The sequence below is a fragment of the Papaver somniferum genome, chromosome 6 (assembly GCF_003573695.1).
Source record: "Papaver somniferum cultivar HN1 chromosome 6, ASM357369v1, whole genome shotgun sequence".
Taxonomy (NCBI): Eukaryota; Viridiplantae; Streptophyta; class Magnoliopsida; order Ranunculales; family Papaveraceae; genus Papaver; species Papaver somniferum.
This window is the reverse complement of record NC_039363.1, coordinates 92,984,282-93,002,653: the sequence shown is the minus strand read 5'-3', so window position 1 is coordinate 93,002,653 and position 18,372 is coordinate 92,984,282. Positions and strand designations below refer to the sequence as shown.

Genomic DNA, 18,372 nt, shown 5'->3' with positions numbered 1-18,372 from the left:
TTAGTGGCTTCTTTTGGTTCTACGATCTTATTTTCAAAAAAAAAGAAGTCATAATCGATTTTTAAATGATAGGCTAAGTCTTATTTAATTACATGCTTCAAAAAAAAAAAAAAAATGATAGGCTAAGAGGGTGCATGCATGAAAACACACCCCCCAACTTTCTCCCTAAGCACACACGACTTCCATTTTGTGCACCGGCGTTCATGCAACATTTCAATATGATTTTTTCATTTAATTTCAGTAATTACCCAACAAGCAAATGAATATATCAAACTAACACTTTAAAAATGAACTCGCACATTTTTTACGACTGCCGTGGGTTATGCATGATGTATGACTATGAGTGTGTTCTGGACGCTCATCTCCACAGTGGACAGTGGAACGGTTTTGTATGTTGTAATTTTGGGAACTTTTAACCACATGGGCAATAAAATGCTGAAGTCAGATTTGAGAAATTTACAACGATAATGAGGCCTTAAAAGTTAAAACCACTCGCTGTGAATCGGGTCGGAACAAGGTTGCTTTGCCGGGGAGGTAACTGTAACTTGAACAACCAGGACTCTGACTAGAACCAAGTCAAGCAGTAATGGGAGTTTCTTTTTTGCGTCGGATCCTCAATGAAGTCACTCGTGTTTCTTGCTTTCTTTTGGTCATCGTTGTGTAATTCGACTTCATCCTTCATGTCTCAAAAACATGCTACGAATATTTGAAACGGTGATACTCCGGCGGTCCATCTTGTATTTGTTTCGCCGGAACACGGCTAATACTTGTCACCGTCAGCATCCAAATTGACCAATTCGTGAGTTTATGGTCCTTTGGTATATAAAGCAATCAAGAATTCATGAGTCGTCACCACCACCACCGCACTTTACACTCCAAATGGCAAATACCGTTGACATTTGATATTTGTGAATATTATTCGCAAGGAATGACGCAAACGAGGTTTTGTCGGCTCTGGTTATTTATCCAATAAAATAAACACCAGATAGAGGAAGCATCTTTCTTCTCCATCCATCCATAATACAGAAGAGAAGAACTCTTCCCAAATCAGGTAAAGCTTATGTTCCATTCTTTTGTCTGCTCATGCATTTTCTTATTATTAACCTAGATTCTCTTCCAAAAACCCTAACTGGTTTTAATACTTCAAATTCTACTTCACTGTAGGAGTATGTTGGAGCTCTGATTGAACAAACAAGATTGACAGTTCAAGATGGGGTTCAAACCACTGGTTTGGTACTGTAAGCCAGTGGAAAATGGGGTTTGGTCTAAACTGGTGCAGAATGCATTTGGGGTTTATACACCTTGTGGAATGGATACTTTAGTGATTTCCTTCACTCATCTTGTTCTTCTCAGTCTTTGCATTTACCGGATATGGAAGATGACAATGGATTTTACTGTTCAGAGGTTTCGGTTGAGGTCGAATTACTACAATTACTTTTTGGGTTTGTTAGCTGCTTATTGTGCTGTGGAGCCAATGGTTAGGTTGGTCATGGGTATCTCAATTTTGAATCTGGATGGGCAGACTGCGCTCGCTCCGTATGAGGTGATACTTCTAATTGTCGTTTGTTGATTTAATGGTGTTTGAACATTTAGGTTGCAGCATCTATTCAGATTATTTGTGGTTACTAAGTATTCCTATTGAATTTATGCAAAATCTTTTTGTGTCTTGGCAATTTGAAATTTAATGGTATGCGCCTGTGAATACTCCGTGTGGATCTTATTGTTGTCTGTATATCTATCTGGTCAATGAATTCCAAAGTAACAGCCAAGATAAGGTCAGCAAATGTTGTCATTGGACTCTGAAATTGTGGTCTTAACTATATTTAGTCACACTAGTAACCACGATAAGTCCCAGAACTCCCAATGCTACTGGCCAAAGCATTACCATTAGACTAGAGTTTAGTTTACTACTAAGAGAGTTTGACAAGGGCACCAGTTAACTACTCTGGTTCTTGTAACTCTAGTAGATATTGTAGGATAAAATAAAGGATATCATGTCCAGCTAGTGAAAGGTGCATTTGAACTATGTTTGCTAAACTGTTATATTAACTTTAAAACGAAACTGATATATACGGCCAATCGCCGTTCTTACTACAGATGCTTTCTCTTGTCATTGAGGCTTTTGCTTGGTGGTCTATGCTGGTTATGATTTGCCTAGAAACTAAGATCTACATACGCGAATTTCGTTGGTACATCCGATTTGGTGTTATATATGCGCTTGTAGGGGATGCCGTTATGGTGAATCTCGTTCTCTCTGTGAAAGAGTACCAGAATCTGTAAGTCCTCTAACTTGCTAGATTTCTGCTACTTTCTAAAAATGGGCATGTGCACATCAGATGGAATATACTACCACCATTTCTTTATTCATACTTTTTTTCTATTTTGTCAATGCAGGTCCATTTTGTACCTATACAGCAGCGAAGTTTTCTGTCAGGTACAGTTTATGACATTTGCATCCTTCTCAGGTTTTCCCTATTTCATATAAATAGCTTGATACCTTTTAAATCCATTTTTTATTCCTCGCCCTGACCGAACCTATTGTTGAGACAACAGAAAATGGTGTTTTCTTGTTCCGGGATCCTTTATTGTTGCTTTGAATCATTGGGTTTAGACACTGCTTCGGTGATCTTTAATCTTTCAAAACGGCAGCAACATGCCTTTTGTGATTTAGATATTGGCTTACATTGCATTAGTCTCGATAGTGAAAATTCACTCCTTAATCACCGAGACTCAGAGGGCATACAAGGTGCTAAAATACTATATGAACTTTTATCAAAGGTGCAGAGACTTTTGGTCCGAGCTGATATTCGGAGGCACATGGTCTCAGCCATTTTATCAGTTATACTTTTGTTTCACATTCCTTCTGGAACACGTGTACTGCATCTTTACATTATAGTTATCATTTATATACAGGTGCTCTATGGAATTTTCTTGTTATTTTACGTACCTAATTTGGATCCATATCCGGGCTACACACCGCTAAGGGAAGAGTTCGTTGAAAACACAGAGTATCAAACACTTCACGGGGAAGAGCAGATTTGTCCGGAGAGGCATGTCAATGTGTTTTCCAGTAAGTGATGCGCCTACTAAACTGCGTTTGTTGCTATTGTGAATAAAATTGTACCATAAGAACCTAAAAGCAGTCATATGCATGGTCTATTATCCAAATGGTTAACATGGCAACATCCTCTGTATAGATTTGGCAACTAAAACAAAGAATTTGAAAATTACAGGATCGGTTTCTATGGACTTCTGTTTATGAAACTAATTAGAGAAACTTCATTGGGAATGTCATGAGCATCTTTAGCCTTTTCTGTTTGTTTTTTTTGTCAGGTGCTAACACATCCCCATTAAATCAAACAAGGAGTGTCACATCTGTATAAAAGCCGACGTCTCACACGCCAACTGTTTAGAATTAAGTTGCCGTGAGCTGGTTTACATCATCTAATGTTGGTTCTGTCCACTTGCTTTTGCAGAGATATCTTTCGCATGGATGACACCACTCATGGAACAAGGATTTAGAAAGCCGATAACTGAGAAGGATGTGTGGAAGCTGGATACATGGGATAAGACCGAGACACTGAATAGCAAGTACTCATCATGTTGCATCCCTCAAAATATGCTTATCCTTGAATTTTGATCGTATTTAGAATTAGTCACATCTGTAATGATATCTTTGTAGGTTTCAAGACTGTTGGTTAAAGGAATCTCAAAAATCTAAACCATGGCTGTTAAGAGCACTTAATAGTAGCCTCGGGGGAAGGTATGAACTGATACTTTTGTGGTTGCCGCTGCTCGTTTTGTTTCATTTTCTTTCTCTAGAAGACTAAAAACTACAAAGCAATTTTTTGTTTATATATTTATGGCATGAGTACATGTGGCTGGACCTTTTCACCATAATCACTTTCTCCTATGTTTCCATTGTAGGTTTTGGTTTGGAGGGTTTTTTAAGGTATTAAACCATCCATCTTATGTTAAGATTTCTTGCTCTTTTAGCCAAGTCGTTTCAAATCAATTTTGTTTCCTCGTGAAAAAATTCTTCTAATTCTCTCTGCAAGAAAGGTTTCTCTTTTTTAGTTGCAAATTAATATGTTCAGTTCCTCTATTTATGACCGGCTTACCAAGTTCATTATACTACATGGACTAGAATGTGGTTAGAACCTTTGACTCCACTGTGAGTTGATTTGAATATTCGTCTTTTGATCCATTCTAGGCAATGCTAACTTCTTACCAATTGTGGCACTAGATAATTCAAAACTATACGTTTATGGGCGGAAAAATTTACATAATAATAACGAGGCCATAGACGCAGTACAACAATTAGGTGTAATAACAAAACAGAGGGTTGCATACATTACTACTGTTTTGTATTTGTTATTTTCTTAAGAAATTTGTTGCGTTAAGTGATTGCCTAGTTGGAGAAAGTGTTGGCTTCTTATCATGCTAGATTATTGTAACTCATGGTGTATTATTGCTTTGTTATTTTTCTAGATTGGCAATGATCTTTCTCAGTTTGTGGGCCCAGTTATATTGAATCGTCTATTAAAGGTGAGTCTTCTTTTCCTGTATTGCTTAACAGGTAGTTGGTGCAACTTTCTTTATGCTGTTCTTTTGCTATTCCTTTTATTTGTATTTGTGGCAAAAATTTTCATTTTTTTTAAAGCTAGATACATATAGATAAAGATGCACATTGATTCCATAAGGATTGATATCCTTGACAGTTTTTTGCTAAATGCTAAAAAGTTTTAAAAGCCAAATTTCTTATTTTGTTTCAGTTGTACCAATTTGTCTTTGTTCACAACTTTATATTCCCTTGTTCGGTCTGCCTCACTTGTTTACTGTTTTGGCACATCTGGATTTTTTGCCTGAATCATTCTGAAGCAGAAGTCATGATCGACTAGTTTACGAGTGCCCAAAATTTCCTTGCATTAAACCACCTTTTCTGTCGCTCCCTCCTTTGTTTTCACACTATATGCATCTTTCTTGGGTTTCATATTATTAGTTTGGTTGCCCGAGGTGTGATGTTGTAATTACATATTTCATGGCCCCTTCTCATTTTACGCACTATAAGTTACATTCTTTGGTTTCATATTATTTATTAGTAAGCTTTACCTGAGAGTACAGGTGTGATGTTGTAGTTACACATTTCATACTTCATAGCTCTTTGTCAGGATTCTCTGTTCATTGCTCTATATGTTTGTCCTGTAAGATTTCTTAATTAGCTTGTTGATATCATCTGCAGTCTATGCAAGAAGGGGAACCAGCTTGGATTGGTTACATCTATGCCTTTTCAATTTTTGTCGGAGTGGTACGAATCTATATCCACACGTCTTTCCTCTATCGTACAATGCTTGTTTGTATTTTCCTATTTTACTTAACTTATTTCTCTTTGCTCCTTAAGCGTAAAAGCATCTAGTGAAATATGATCACACAAAAGGACCTTTAAATGGCTCTTGTTTAGCCAATTTGGCACCTTACTGGCAGGCAACCCCAATATGTACTTAGTAAGAGTCCCACCCGCTTGAATATCGAGCGATCCTAGACCCTGATATACCAACTGGCAACATTGAAATCTTGTCCAATGCACACTTGATACTGCCCTCATTTAGCAGCCCAAGGAGGTGTGGAGTTTTGTTTAACATATCCAAGACGCCTCTAACAACATTAAGAGGAAGTTTACCCTTTAGTACATATGCCACTGCTGTCTTTCCGGCAATGTAGAACTATTCATACCATGCAGAACCCCTTCATCTGATGACATGAACTTATTAAGAGGTTTAACTAGGGGAACTCAAACGTGCTGTTCTTACAGCAACATCCCCTTATCAGCAATGCTGTGTCCTTGGCTTCAATAATAACTGCAGTAGTCCTTCCCCAATTCACACCCAATAGCCGATACTCTCCACTCTTAGCTACTCATGTATTTATTGAAATCAATAAATTGCACAGAAATAGATAGATTTTTATGGCAATTTTTATCAATTTTCACCACAACTTTTTTCCGTTTCACACGTACCTTAACAAGTCCTAATTAGGGTTTCTTGGAGGACATTCAAAAGGTGTACGTTAGAGAAGAATCCGTACAGCATTTATTCCCCATATATCTTTATAGCCTTCACTTCACTTCAGTTTGTTCATTTCTTTTTAATTGCATACAGAGTTATCACAACATTGTTGTGTTGGAGCCTAGGATATTGGCCACTTAAGTGACTATAAAACTTCAGTGTTGTACTTAGTTATCCATGGGTTCCCATTATGTTCTCATTTAGTTCAGGTATCCAATAATATCGGTACATGAAGCGGTTACTATAATTAACTTAAAGTTTATTTGGTGCAGTCCTTGGGGGTTCTTTCTGAAGCACAATATTTTCAGAATGTCATGCGTGTGGGTTACCGGCTGAGGTCCACGTTGGTATGTAGTTTGATATTTTTTTGTTTTGTTTTGATCCTTGATTTAAGTCTCAAGGTGATCTTTTGTATAGATAAGTTTTCAGGTGTGATTAGCTCTAAAATAACCAAATTATGGGTCCACCTTGTTTTCTCAAAAGAAGTTAATTCCTAGTATAGTTCTCTTTCTCGTTGAAAATGAGCCTTATGAAATAAAAGTTATAATGCTAGTCTTAGATTTTGATATCAGTGTGGAGTTCAATTATTATGACAACCTTTGCATTTTGACCATTCCAACATGCATTGACACTATTTGCATATTCTGCACTTGCGGACCCTTAAGCAGGCGTAACATTAGATATTGTGTATACGTGTCTTCTTTAATTTCAAACAGATGGGTCAGAATGTATCTTCTAGGTCAAGGTCTTGTCTGTATTAAATGACCATGGTAGACCATCTTTAAGTACAACTTAAGACAAATAACACAGCTCATTATACCCAAGAGAAACGTAGGTTGGTCATGGCCATGTATTATTTTAGTTTTTGAACTTGCTGTGATAATTTCACCTCTTAGAAGTGTCAAGACATACACAGATTTATCTGTATTATTGTTGCATAGGGAGGTGGTGAGTACAGAAAATTCTGATTACATAACTATATTTTCTTGAAAAGCTTAAAAGCAGGATTTATCATTTTTGGTTGTGCGTCCACGCATTCAGCTTTTGTTCTTATTCAGAGTGATGAATGTGAGCTATTCCTACTGCATCATATCTAATTGAAAATATCTTTGGTTTCAGGTTGCTGCCATATTTCGCAAATCATTAAAATTGACGCACGAAGCGCGTCGGAAGTTTCCGTCTGGAAAAATTACCAACTTGATGACCACAGATGCTGAATCTCTCCAGGCATGCTCCACTACTATTGTCAAAAATCATGCTTCTCATTTCAATATGATCTCTGCTCTCTATCAAGACTTTAAGTTATTGCATTTGAGCAGTTACCCTTACATACCTTTTTTAAAATTTACATCATGTCCCATAACTATAAGAGACACCATATATCAACAAAAAAAATTAGCCCATCTGGGGTATGTTGTAATCATGATTCATTTTACAAATGATTCATTTTCAAATAGTGATTTCCACTACCTTGAAGTACGAGTTAGATCTATGATTCATACACCATTTCTCTTGTTGGACATAAACTTGTAATTAATTTGTTCTTTTCCTGCTTGCAGCAAATATGTCAACAGCTTCACAGTTTGTGGTCAGCACCATTTCGAATCATTGTTGCTATGGTTCTTCTATATAATGAACTTGGTGTTGCTTCTTTGTTAGGCTCATTGGTGCTACTTTTGATGTTCCCTTTACAGGTACTGACTACCAGCACACCCACCTCCCTCCCTCCCTGTAGCATGCACAGTATTTCTTTTCTTTCCGTTTATTGCCTGTGAATTATTTTCCTACCGACTTTCTCATCTTTTTCCTTTAGAAAAGTATGATTAGTAATCATTAAGCCTTCTTATACGATAATGCTCTGAACCATGAATTTTATGACTCCGATTGCGTAGCTAAAATGCTATTTTTACTTTTTTAGCAAATCATTAGTTTTTCTGATACAGTCACACGCAGAATCATGGATTTATACAACCTTCGATTCCGTAACTGAATTAATAGCTTTGACTAGAATAAGACTGCTCTTTATATTTTTGCTTGGTATGTCTTTGCATTCTCCTCGTGTTAATCCTGATTCTTGTTGATTAGTTCTCTTAGTAGTTTATTTATTCTGTTCATTTCTCGGAAGCAGACATTCGTGATTAACAAAATGAAGAAGCTCACTAAAGAAGGTCTACAACGTACAGACAAAAGGATTGGGCTCATGAATGAAATCTTGGCTGCAATGGACACTGTCAAGTATGTTTCATTTTGAGAATGACTACTAATCTTACAACAAATTAAAATTTTTGAGATCAATCATCTGAATCTTTATATATTGAAATGGATCAGATATTATGCCTGGGAGTGGAGTTTTAAATCGAAAGTTCAAAATGTTCGTGATGATGAGCTCTCATGGTTCCGCAAATCGCAATTACTATCAGCGGTAGGGTAAAAAAAATGCAATCTTCTACTAAGCTTGCGGCTCCTGTGATTAATTGTCTATTTTTAAATATCTTTATCGATAAATTTGATGTGGAATCCGTTACTGAGTAACTTAGTAAATATACCTGGCTCCTCTAGGGGATGAACCACATATGCACGTTTTGTGCAATGCGACGATGTTTATAAGAAAAGCCTAGTTATCTGATTATATTTTTTTTCCTACTAATAAACTATTTTCTCTGCAGTTGAATCGTTTCATCCTCAACAGCGTTCCTGTTGCGGTGACAGTTATATCCTTTGGGATGTACACTTTGCTTGGCGGGGTCTTAACACCTGCGAAGGCGTTCACATCACTTTCACTGTTTGCAGTGTTGAGATTCCCCTTGTTCATGATTCCCAATTTGATAACGCAGGTGCTATTTTTATCCTTGTGTATTCCTCTGATGCTACAAGTATAACAATACTGATAGACCTTTTTAGGTAATCACTGGAGCTGTTACTTAGATCTACTCTGTTGGTTTACAATCTATTCATGATGTGAAAAAGTTCCTCCCGAGTTCTTATAGCCGACATGTTGCATTGGGATTTTCAACGCTTCTTATAACCCAAATACTGGATATAATGTTGCTTCCATGATCCATGAGTTTATTATCTAAATAGGGAGGTGGAGTTGGTTATGCATGTGTTGCTAGGATTCTTAGAGTTCTGGTCGTTTATGCTGAGTTTGTTTTACTCCTAGTCCTATCTCCTCTTGTTCCATCACCTATCGAGTCATGTAAAATCAAATCCTAATCCTGCTCATGAGTCTCTAGAAACAAATGAGGCTTCAAATTTCATTAATTAGGCCGAGGAGGTTCCTTGGATATTGAAGAGTTGTGAGGCATGACGATAACAAACTAAATGTTATAACTCTCTTGATTTTAGCTTATTTTGGGATGTTCTCATAATCTAAAAATCCTACTTTAGCTGATTTTTTGTGGCCGTTTCCTCCCTCCCAAGAAAAGGATTTGACATTTAGCGTAGATATTTTTTTTTTTTTCATTTTCTAAGCATTATAAAAGAATCTAAATGGTTTTTGATTTTCTTGGCAGGTTGTAAATGCAAATGTTTCATTAAAACGTCTGGAGGAACTTTTCTTAGCTGAGGAGAGACTTCTTCTACCAAACCCACCTCTTGAGCCAGGCCTTCCAGCCATATCAATAAAGAACGGAAATTTTTCTTGGGATTCAAAGGTCTACCTTGTTTGTTTTTAATGTTTGCTGTTTACAAACATAAACTTTTACTTCAGCTTTGGTGTAACGTTATAACTATTTCGAGGTCCCAACTACCTTGATAAATGATGCAAATTAATATCACCACATATTTTAAGCATGCTAGTTAAGTAAACTGTATATGAAATGTAGTTTGTACTTCGCAATCAATTATTTTCTGAAGTAAATATTTTAGTCAATGTGTTGTACCTATTTGCATTTTTGGTTCCTGCATGTTTTAGAACTAGCACTGTCTAAATCCCATTTTATTGTTTCAGGCAGAGAAACCCACATTATCGAACATTAATTTGAATATACCGGTGGGTAGCCTTGTGGCAGTTGTTGGCAGTACCGGTGAAGGAAAAACATCACTCATATCAGCCATGCTTGGGGAATTACCTCCTACAACTGATGCAGATGTTGTTGTTCGAGGAACCATTGCTTATGTTCCACAAGTTTCATGGATTTTTAATGCGACCGTAAGTCACAGTGTTATTTACAGCTTCCTAGTTGTTTCACAATTATCCATCTTCTTGGTTTCCAGTTTCTTACGTGGTTCTCCATAATCATATTCCTATCAGGTACGCGATAACATATTATTCGGTTCTCCTTTTGAAGCTTCACGCTATGAAAAAGCTATAGATATGACTGCCTTGCAACATGATCTCAACATACTCCCTGTAAGTGATTGCTTATGAAATAATAATTGTGAACTCACCTGTCTAGATTGTAAGAGCGGGATATTTCCATCAAGTTCTAAATGATACTGTTATGTTCTACATGTTCTCTTACCCCCTTATATTATCAGGGTGGTGATCTCACAGAGATTGGTGAGAGGGGGGTGAATATTAGCGGTGGGCAAAAGCAACGAGTTTCCATGGCTAGGGCCGTTTACTCCAACTCTGATGTATATATATTTGATGACCCTTTAAGTGCTCTAGATGCTCATGTCGGGCGCCAGGTATTGTTATACTCTGAAATTCCAGTTGAACAGTTATCTGGACATGGTTCAACATAACTTACTCCTTCCTTTCTCCCAATTCTCAATTCACTTGGGTTTAATTGACTAATATATAGAAAGTAGGTTGTTCATTTCTGAATTTGTTAGCGTTGCATGTTTTAAGGGTCAAACATTTTGGTTTCTGCAATGGAGTAAATTTTGCACCATTTGAACCTTTAGGTCGAGATTATATGGTTGATGCAACGTAGTTCACTATATCTTGCATCATGTTATCTCTTTTGCGTTTCTCTTCTCGCACAAAGTGCTCATTGTAGTAGAAACATTACTAGGAATTAAGTTACACAACACCCAGGAAAGATTCAGGATCAAATATTTCTGCAGTAGGTGAATAACTTGAGGTCGAAAGATTGTGTAATTTGTTTCTTTGTCAAAGGCGAGTTAAGTTTTAACTCTCAAGCTCAAGAGGTGTACAAATTTTTGTTAACAGACATATAGCTAAACAAAGTAAGTCCAACTCAATACTTAAGGCTTTACAAGACCCTTGCTAAATAAATAATGGAACGATACAAGTAGATACTCTTCTCAGTTCAACTGATAACTACTAATTCCGACCTAAACCCTACTGACTCCTTGGGGCAACCGTTTGTGTCCTATACTGATTTTGTTCAGAGAAATTTTGTCCAAACATGAGTTGTTTAATTAACAGTTTCTATTTTCTAAGTCGATATTGTAATTACCATGAATCTCCTCATGAGTTGCTAGAACATGAGGGGAGTTTACCTTTAGGATGTGCATAATATTTAAAGGATTACCTTCACAGGTTTTTGATAAATGTATCAAAGAAGAACTAAGAGGAAGAACCAGAGTGCTTGTTACAAACCAGCTTCATTTTCTACCACAAGCAGAAAGAATTCTCCTGGTTCATGAAGGTATGGTGAAAGAGGAGGGAACTTTTGACGAACTTATCAACAACGGTGTATTATTTAAGAGGCTAATGGAAAATGCCGGCAAGGTGGAGGAACATGTGGAAGAAAAGGAAGATGAGAAACCTGAGCAGAAGGACTTAAGTTTGGCTGGTAATGGCATGGCAAGTGAGATGCCAAAAAGTGTGAGTCAAGTAACCAAAGTGGAAAAAGGCAAGTCTGTTCTTGTCAAGCAGGAGGAACGTGAGACAGGTGTTGTCAGTTTGAAAGTTCTGATGAGGTAAGAATTCCTTCCACAGTGAGTTGGTTAACACTTAATGGACCTTCTTTGCGGAAACTAAGTGTAGTGTTCCTGATACCTGAACATAATTTATCAGAAGTTGAAGCAAATTATAAGTAAATTCTAGTATAATAATATTCTTTCTCAATTATACATCTCCACTTTTCCGTGTCTTCAACAATGCTTCTCATGTGGAGGAAAAAAGTCTTGATTACTATCTGTTGGAGAACACGATTTTCTTTTTACAAAATTACTGGGTTACCTATTTTTTTTCTGTTATAACACGACGTACCTGTTGATTTGAACTTGTTTTTCAGATATATGAACGCTTTAGGAGGATTTTGGGTAGTTATGATACTCTTTACCTGCTATGTGTCAACTGAAGTCTTTCGAGTTATGAGTAGTACATGGTTAAGTGTTTGGACTGATCTAAGCACCCCAAAGATCCATGGCCCAGGTTTCTACTGTCTGGTTTACGCAATGCTATCCCTCAGTCAGGTAAAAATGGACAAAATAGTGGCAAACATTTCATTATTATTTTTTTAGTTTTCATTTTCTTTGGATCACTAATGCACACTATAATCTTTTCTGGTAATATCATTGTGTGTCTAAACTTCAATTTCACAAGAGAGTAAAATGTAACATTTTCATACAAATTGCTTAGCCAGTTTCAATCTGCATCTTATTTTCTATGATCCTGTTGTTTTTTAAGATTTTTTTGTCCGTATTCACTTTCTTGTGATGTAACTATCAAGATCTGAATTTATACTAAACTTGTTGTTAATTTTCAGGTACTTGTAAACTTGGCAAACTCTTACTGGTTGATCAAAATAAGTCTAACTGCAGCCAAAAGGTTGCATGATGCAATGCTCAACTCTATCTTAAGAGCTCCAATGGTATTTTTCCATACCAATCCAGTTGGTAGGATGATTAATAGATTTGCAAAGGATCTCGGCGACATAGACCGCAATGTTGCTGTGTTTGTAAATATGTTTCTGAACCAAGTATTCCAACTTCTTTCAACTTTTGTGCTGATTGGCATCGTGAGCACCATATCCTTGTGGGCCATAATGCCGCTCCTGATCTTATTTTATTCAGCCTATCTATATTACCAGGTATGCATAATTTCTAGTCATGCTAATCTAGTTAATTTGTTGTCTGCCCAAGTTTATAGTTTATCTAATAACCACTTGCTTTAAGTTAGTTTATCTCATAACCACTTGCTTTAAGTAAGTGGATGATTATTCACTAATAACCACTTTGCTTTTATATGTAAGAAATGAAATACAATATAATTAAAAGTTTGTGATTGTTTACACTATCTGATGAGGAGATCCTCCTCATCTATTCTTCGGTAATTAACCATCTGTTGGAAAACTACATCAATCACACTGAAAGTATAGCCAACCCTTATTTCAGTTATCTGTAAGAAAAGATTTTTTCCAATACATTTTGATTCTTCTTGTGTACAGAGCACAGCCCGTGAAGTCAAACGCTTGAGTTCCATAACTAGATCTCCTGTCTATGCACAATTTGGGGAAGCGTTAAATGGTCTATCGACCATTCGTGCGTACAAAGCCTATGATCGAATGGCTAGTATTAACGGGAAGTCTATGGACAATAACATCAGGTACACCCTCTTGAATATGAGTGCAAACCGCTGGCTCGTTATCCGTTTGGAATCACTTGGAGGCTTGATGATTTGGTTGATAGCAACTTTTGCTGTCATGGAAAATGGACGAGCAGCAGATCGCGTGGCATATGCATCTTCCATGGGTCTGCTTCTCAGTTATGCTTTAAATATTACAAACTTGTTGTCGGGAGTTCTTAGAATTGCCAGTGCAGCAGAGAATAGTTTAAATGCTGTCGAGCGTGTAGGCACATATATAGATTTGCCTTCAGAGGCGCCTACCGTGATTGAAGATAATCGATCCCCACCTGGATGGCCTTCTTCAGGATCGATCAAGTTTGAAGATGTTGTCTTTAGGTACAGGCCTGAACTTCCTCCAGTCCTTCATGGATTATCTTTTGCAGTTTCTCCTTGTGAGAAGGTTGGAATAGTTGGGAGGACTGGGGCTGGGAAATCTAGTATGATCAATGCTTTATTTAGAATCGTGGAACTTGAAAGTGGCAGAATCTTAATTGATGGTTCTGATATTGCAAAATTTGGTTTAACTGATCTACGTAAAGTTCTCGGGATAATTCCACAATCACCAGTTCTCTTCTCAGGTGTGTATCTTTAGATATTATTATGTACTTTCTGAAGTCATACTGATTGTATACTCCAATCAAGAGACAGTGCTGATAGATCATTCATATTCAAATTTAGCTGTACTGTATAGTGTTGCCTGCAGTGAATGTTTATGTTATTTTCCTGAACAACCAAACTTTTTTTGCTTTGTTATTCTAAATCTTTTAACCGTTCTTTTTTTATCGTATATGTAGGAACTGTCCGGTTTAATCTTGATCCTTTTGATGAGCACAATGATGCTGACCTCTGGGAGGCTTTAGAGAGAGCGCACCTTAAGGATGTCATTAGAAGGAATTCTTTAGGTCTTGATGCCGAGGTGAACACCCGATTCGCTTAAAAATAGAAACACTCAGTAATTTAATAGGGCTGTACTTGTTTGTGTATTACTTTACAAAGCCTTCTGTTAGTGCTACCTTGAAGCATCACTTTTTGTGTTTTATCTTGTAGGTTTCTGAGGCAGGGGAAAATTTCAGTGTTGGCCAGAGGCAACTGTTAAGTCTTGCTCGAGCACTACTACGGAGATCCAAAATACTTGTTCTTGATGAAGCAACTGCTGCTGTAGATGTTAGAACTGATGCTCTTATTCAGAAAACTATTCGAGAAGAATTCAAATCATGCACCATGCTCATTATTGCTCATCGAATAAATACAATCATTGACTGTGATCGTGTTCTCCTTCTTGATGCGGGCCAGGTACACAAGTCCTTATGTCTGTAACCGGTTCATTTCAGTTGTGGTTTCCTATGCTATGTGTTGTACTGTGTTCCTAGTTGTTATGAACCTTATAGTACATGTCTCCGAGCTTTGCTTGTCAGTTTTGTTTAAATTCGATGTGCACTTGGAAACAAGCAGATATTAAGTCTTAACGATCTATTATGAAGTTAATACCAGCAATAAGTTGAACTAAAATTCTTATACAGTTTTTATTTACTCCCTTTTTTAAACTATTTACCAGGTTCTTGAATTTGATACCCCAGAGGATCTTCTGTCAAATGAGGGGAGTGGTTTCTCTAAGATGGTGCAGAGTACAGGTGCTGCAAATGCGGAATACTTGCGAAACTTAGTCGTTGATAGTAAAGCAGCAAAAGAAGAGACCAAACGTCAAGATGGGCGTAGAAGATGGTTGGTCTCTTCCCGCTGGACATCTGCTGCCCAGTTTGCTCTTGGAGTTAGCCTCAGTTCTTCATACAATGCTCTGGAAAACTTGGAAATCGAAGACGATAACAATATCCTCAAGAGAACTAAGGAGGCCGTCATCACTCTGCAAGGAGTTTTGGAAGGAAAGCATGATAAAGCTATTGAAGAGACGCTAGATCAATACCAGGTTCCTAGAGATAGATGGTGGTCAGCTCTCTACAGAATGGTTGAAGGTACATCTTCAATGCATATGCAGCATTCATTAGCTACATTTTATAGGACCCTAGTATCAAATTCAGCGCGATCATTATTGATTAGATGCTGTGAAGAAGCTACTGGTCAATAATCAACAGTTCTTGGTCAAGTCCTTTTTTTTCCTTCCTGCAATGTGACCTGTGTTGTGGTTAACTATTATATCCGTGATTATTTTTTCTTTTAGTACATTTGTGCAATCTAATAATTGATGAAGCACCGCGCTTCTTCTTTGGGATGATGTACCAAACCTTAGCTTCTTCTTTTCTTTGTTTCTTTCAGGTCTTGCAACGATGAGCAAGTTATCTCGCAACAAGTTGCATCAATCAGATGATGGCTTTGAGGATAGACCGATCAATTGGGACCATTTTGAGATGTAGATAATATAAGGTAATTACTAATTACTAATTTTGACATCTCTTGGAATAGCATAACATAATTTGTAACATCTTAACTTTAAGCCAAATTACATACGGTATAGAAGGCGTCAATACTCATGTACACCTTGGTAGGCTGCTTGACCTCTAGCAGTCCTGCTCGGGTACTCATTCTTAGTTGTAGGTGCTTTGCCATCACTAAGGGTACGCGTAATGGAATTTGTACATTTAACTTCTTCAGGGGTGGCATATATTTGCACCTAAATTTATGTAAGAAAAGGGCATGGCATCATTGGTGCTTGCAAGTTTAAAACTTTGGTTGTGGGTATCAGCACTTCAGCGCTCTAGAATGTAATTCTTATTCTTCCATAATTGTAGCATACAAATATCAGAACAAACTAGATTTTGTGCCCGTGCTACGCACCGGACGGACCTGAAATCATATTTTTTTTGTTTTAAACATATTTTTGGTTTGGTGTGATGTGGCTTTGCCTCGCCTCGTCGCGTATTTTTGATTTGGTGTCAAGGGGCTTCGTCCCGCCCCATCGCGGTGTATTTTTGATTTTTGATTTGGTGTGGCGAGGCGAATGCTTATATTGGAATGATTTAGTTGCCGTGGCTTAGGTTTTTTGATTTGATGTGCCGTCGCAAAATGTTTTTGATTTGCTTCGTCCTGCCCTGTCCCATGCATTTTTGATTTGGTGTGGCGTGGCTTGGCCAAATAATTTAGTGCTTTTAAAAGCATAGATATGTACAAACACCAACTCATTCTGGTTAGAGATAGTTTTCATCCTTTCATGGTATGCAGCATTGACGTCCATCTTCTTCTACGACTCCCTCTCTTTCTTTCCCACGTGAGCTCTTTCTTTCTCTCTTCTCTCCGGCTCTTTCTAGCTGTTTCTTCTGTCCTGTAGCCCCCTAATGGCTATTTTCCACCTGTTAACTCTGCTTCCTGTTTCTTCAGTTCTTTCTTCATGAATCACATTAAGCTCATCAAAATCACAGGCAATCTAACAATCACAGAAAGCCCTGGTATCTCAGAAATCACAAATAAGTCGGGCTGCATCAACACCTCTAAAAATAATCCCACTCTCTGTATGACTTCAAGCAATACCAATTCTATAATTATCACCAAAATTGATCCAGGAATATGTTACAAACATTTCAAACTCAATCATCAATTAGAACCCCTGGAAATTGTTATAATGTTGTTATAGTATGTTCAAACCCATCTCTCCCCTCCAGTTTTGTTCCTAATTACGACCTAAATCAAGAGGTTAATACTAGGGCTGCACAACGGGTAGGGTGGGTAGAATATGGCCTATACCCGCCACCCTACCCGTTTACCGGCGGTTAAGAAAATCTTTACCCGCCACCCTACCCGCCAAATAATGGATAGGGTAGGATACGGTTAAAAAACTGGCGGGTAGGGTAGGGTTGGCGGGTAGGAGTAGGGTATGTGCATTTCTAGGTAGGGTGGGTAGGATATGGCCTATACCCGCCACCCTACCCGTTTACTGGCGGTTAAGAAAATCTTTACCCGCCACCCTACCCGCCAAATAGTGGATAGGATAGGATACGGTTAAAAAACTGGCGGGTAGGGTAGGGTTGGCGGGTATGGGTAGGGTATGTGCACCCCTAGTTAATACCTATCATACTCTTCCTAAGGATAGATACCTTCAGCAATTTCATGAATACAACCTCATTATCAAAAATCATAACCATCAGAAGAAAATCAACAAAAATACCAGTAAAGCTGCATTCAATAAACATCCACCCAAAGTTAAACATAAAGCCAGAAACCAAAATTGTCCATACAAAGCTACAACCACAAATCAGAGAAGTTCGAAATCCAAAGATAACAGTATCCTCAAAATAAACAAACACCATCATACAACCAAATTCAAAAACCATTGTACTTCAAAGAATAGAAGTCAAATTAAAAGATTCAATTTTCTCTTACTGATGAAAAAGGCGAGTCTTGCTCTGTGTCCCTTGGCTAACGCTTCGAGCCCGGCTGCGTGTCATCGGAACTCTAGTTACAACAGATCGTCTCTCAGGTACTGGAGTTTGATTCTCACCATCAGGACCAACATCATTGACTTCATCTTCAATGGGGGAACCAGTCGACATGTCCATCGAAGGTGCAGTTTCATCCATCTCAGGCTCTACTCCGGGATCGGTGAATGGAAACGCGGTTGGCTCAGCAGCTGGAACAGTGGAGGCACTGGTCTTTAGATTCTCAAAACCTACAAAAATCGCTCGACCGATCCTTCCAGTGGCTGGACACAACGAATCCATCACTGGAAGCGCATAGGCTCATCATGATGCCAAAGTTGGCCATCCATCTGACGAACCATCATTCTCTCATGTGCATCAACAGTGATGGAATGATAACCAACTCGGCTCACACCAGACACCAAGAACTGATCAGCCACAACAGCTACACCCTCAT

At 37.9% G+C, this 18,372-nt stretch overlaps 1 protein-coding gene across 2 annotated transcripts; it reads left to right on the top strand.

Annotated features, from left to right (window-relative positions):
• The first annotated feature begins 889 nt into the window (after positions 1-889).
• LOC113288430 (ABC transporter C family member 2-like) lies at positions 890-16,379 on the top strand. Of its 2 annotated transcripts, none has more exons than XM_026537458.1 (28): positions 890-1,051; positions 1,165-1,543; positions 2,098-2,276; positions 2,395-2,434; positions 2,914-3,070; positions 3,477-3,591; positions 3,683-3,763; positions 3,928-3,952; positions 4,492-4,548; positions 5,243-5,308; positions 6,338-6,412; positions 7,185-7,292; positions 7,625-7,759; positions 8,194-8,300; positions 8,394-8,487; positions 8,732-8,899; positions 9,578-9,718; positions 10,015-10,215; positions 10,318-10,416; positions 10,545-10,697; positions 11,518-11,900; positions 12,218-12,398; positions 12,692-13,015; positions 13,373-14,129; positions 14,346-14,467; positions 14,599-14,844; positions 15,107-15,521; positions 15,823-16,379. In XM_026537458.1, the coding sequence occupies exons 2-28, from the start codon at positions 1,211-1,213 to the stop codon at positions 15,918-15,920; spliced, it is 4,860 nt and encodes a 1,619-aa protein (XP_026393243.1). In that variant the 5' UTR covers positions 890-1,051; positions 1,165-1,210; the 3' UTR covers positions 15,921-16,379. The 2 variants fall into 2 exon arrangements, with proteins under 2 accessions (XP_026393243.1, XP_026393244.1); XM_026537459.1 differs by lacking the exon at positions 890-1,051 and having other exon boundaries at positions 1,211-1,543; positions 15,823-15,930; positions 16,053-16,379.
• The last annotated feature ends 1,993 nt before the right edge of the window (positions 16,380-18,372 follow it).

Excerpts from the sequence above, each read along its gene's own strand:
- LOC113288430 (XM_026537458.1), top strand. The coding sequence starts at position 1,211 with ATGGGGTTCAAACCACTGGTTTGGTACTGTAAGCCAGTGGAAAATGGG. Across the intron at positions 10,698-11,517 it reads ATGCTCATGTCGGGCGCCAG|GTTTTTGATAAATGTATCAA; the intron begins GTATTGTTATAC and ends TTACCTTCACAG. Across the intron at positions 14,845-15,106 it reads TCCTTCTTGATGCGGGCCAG|GTTCTTGAATTTGATACCCC; the intron begins GTACACAAGTCC and ends ACTATTTACCAG.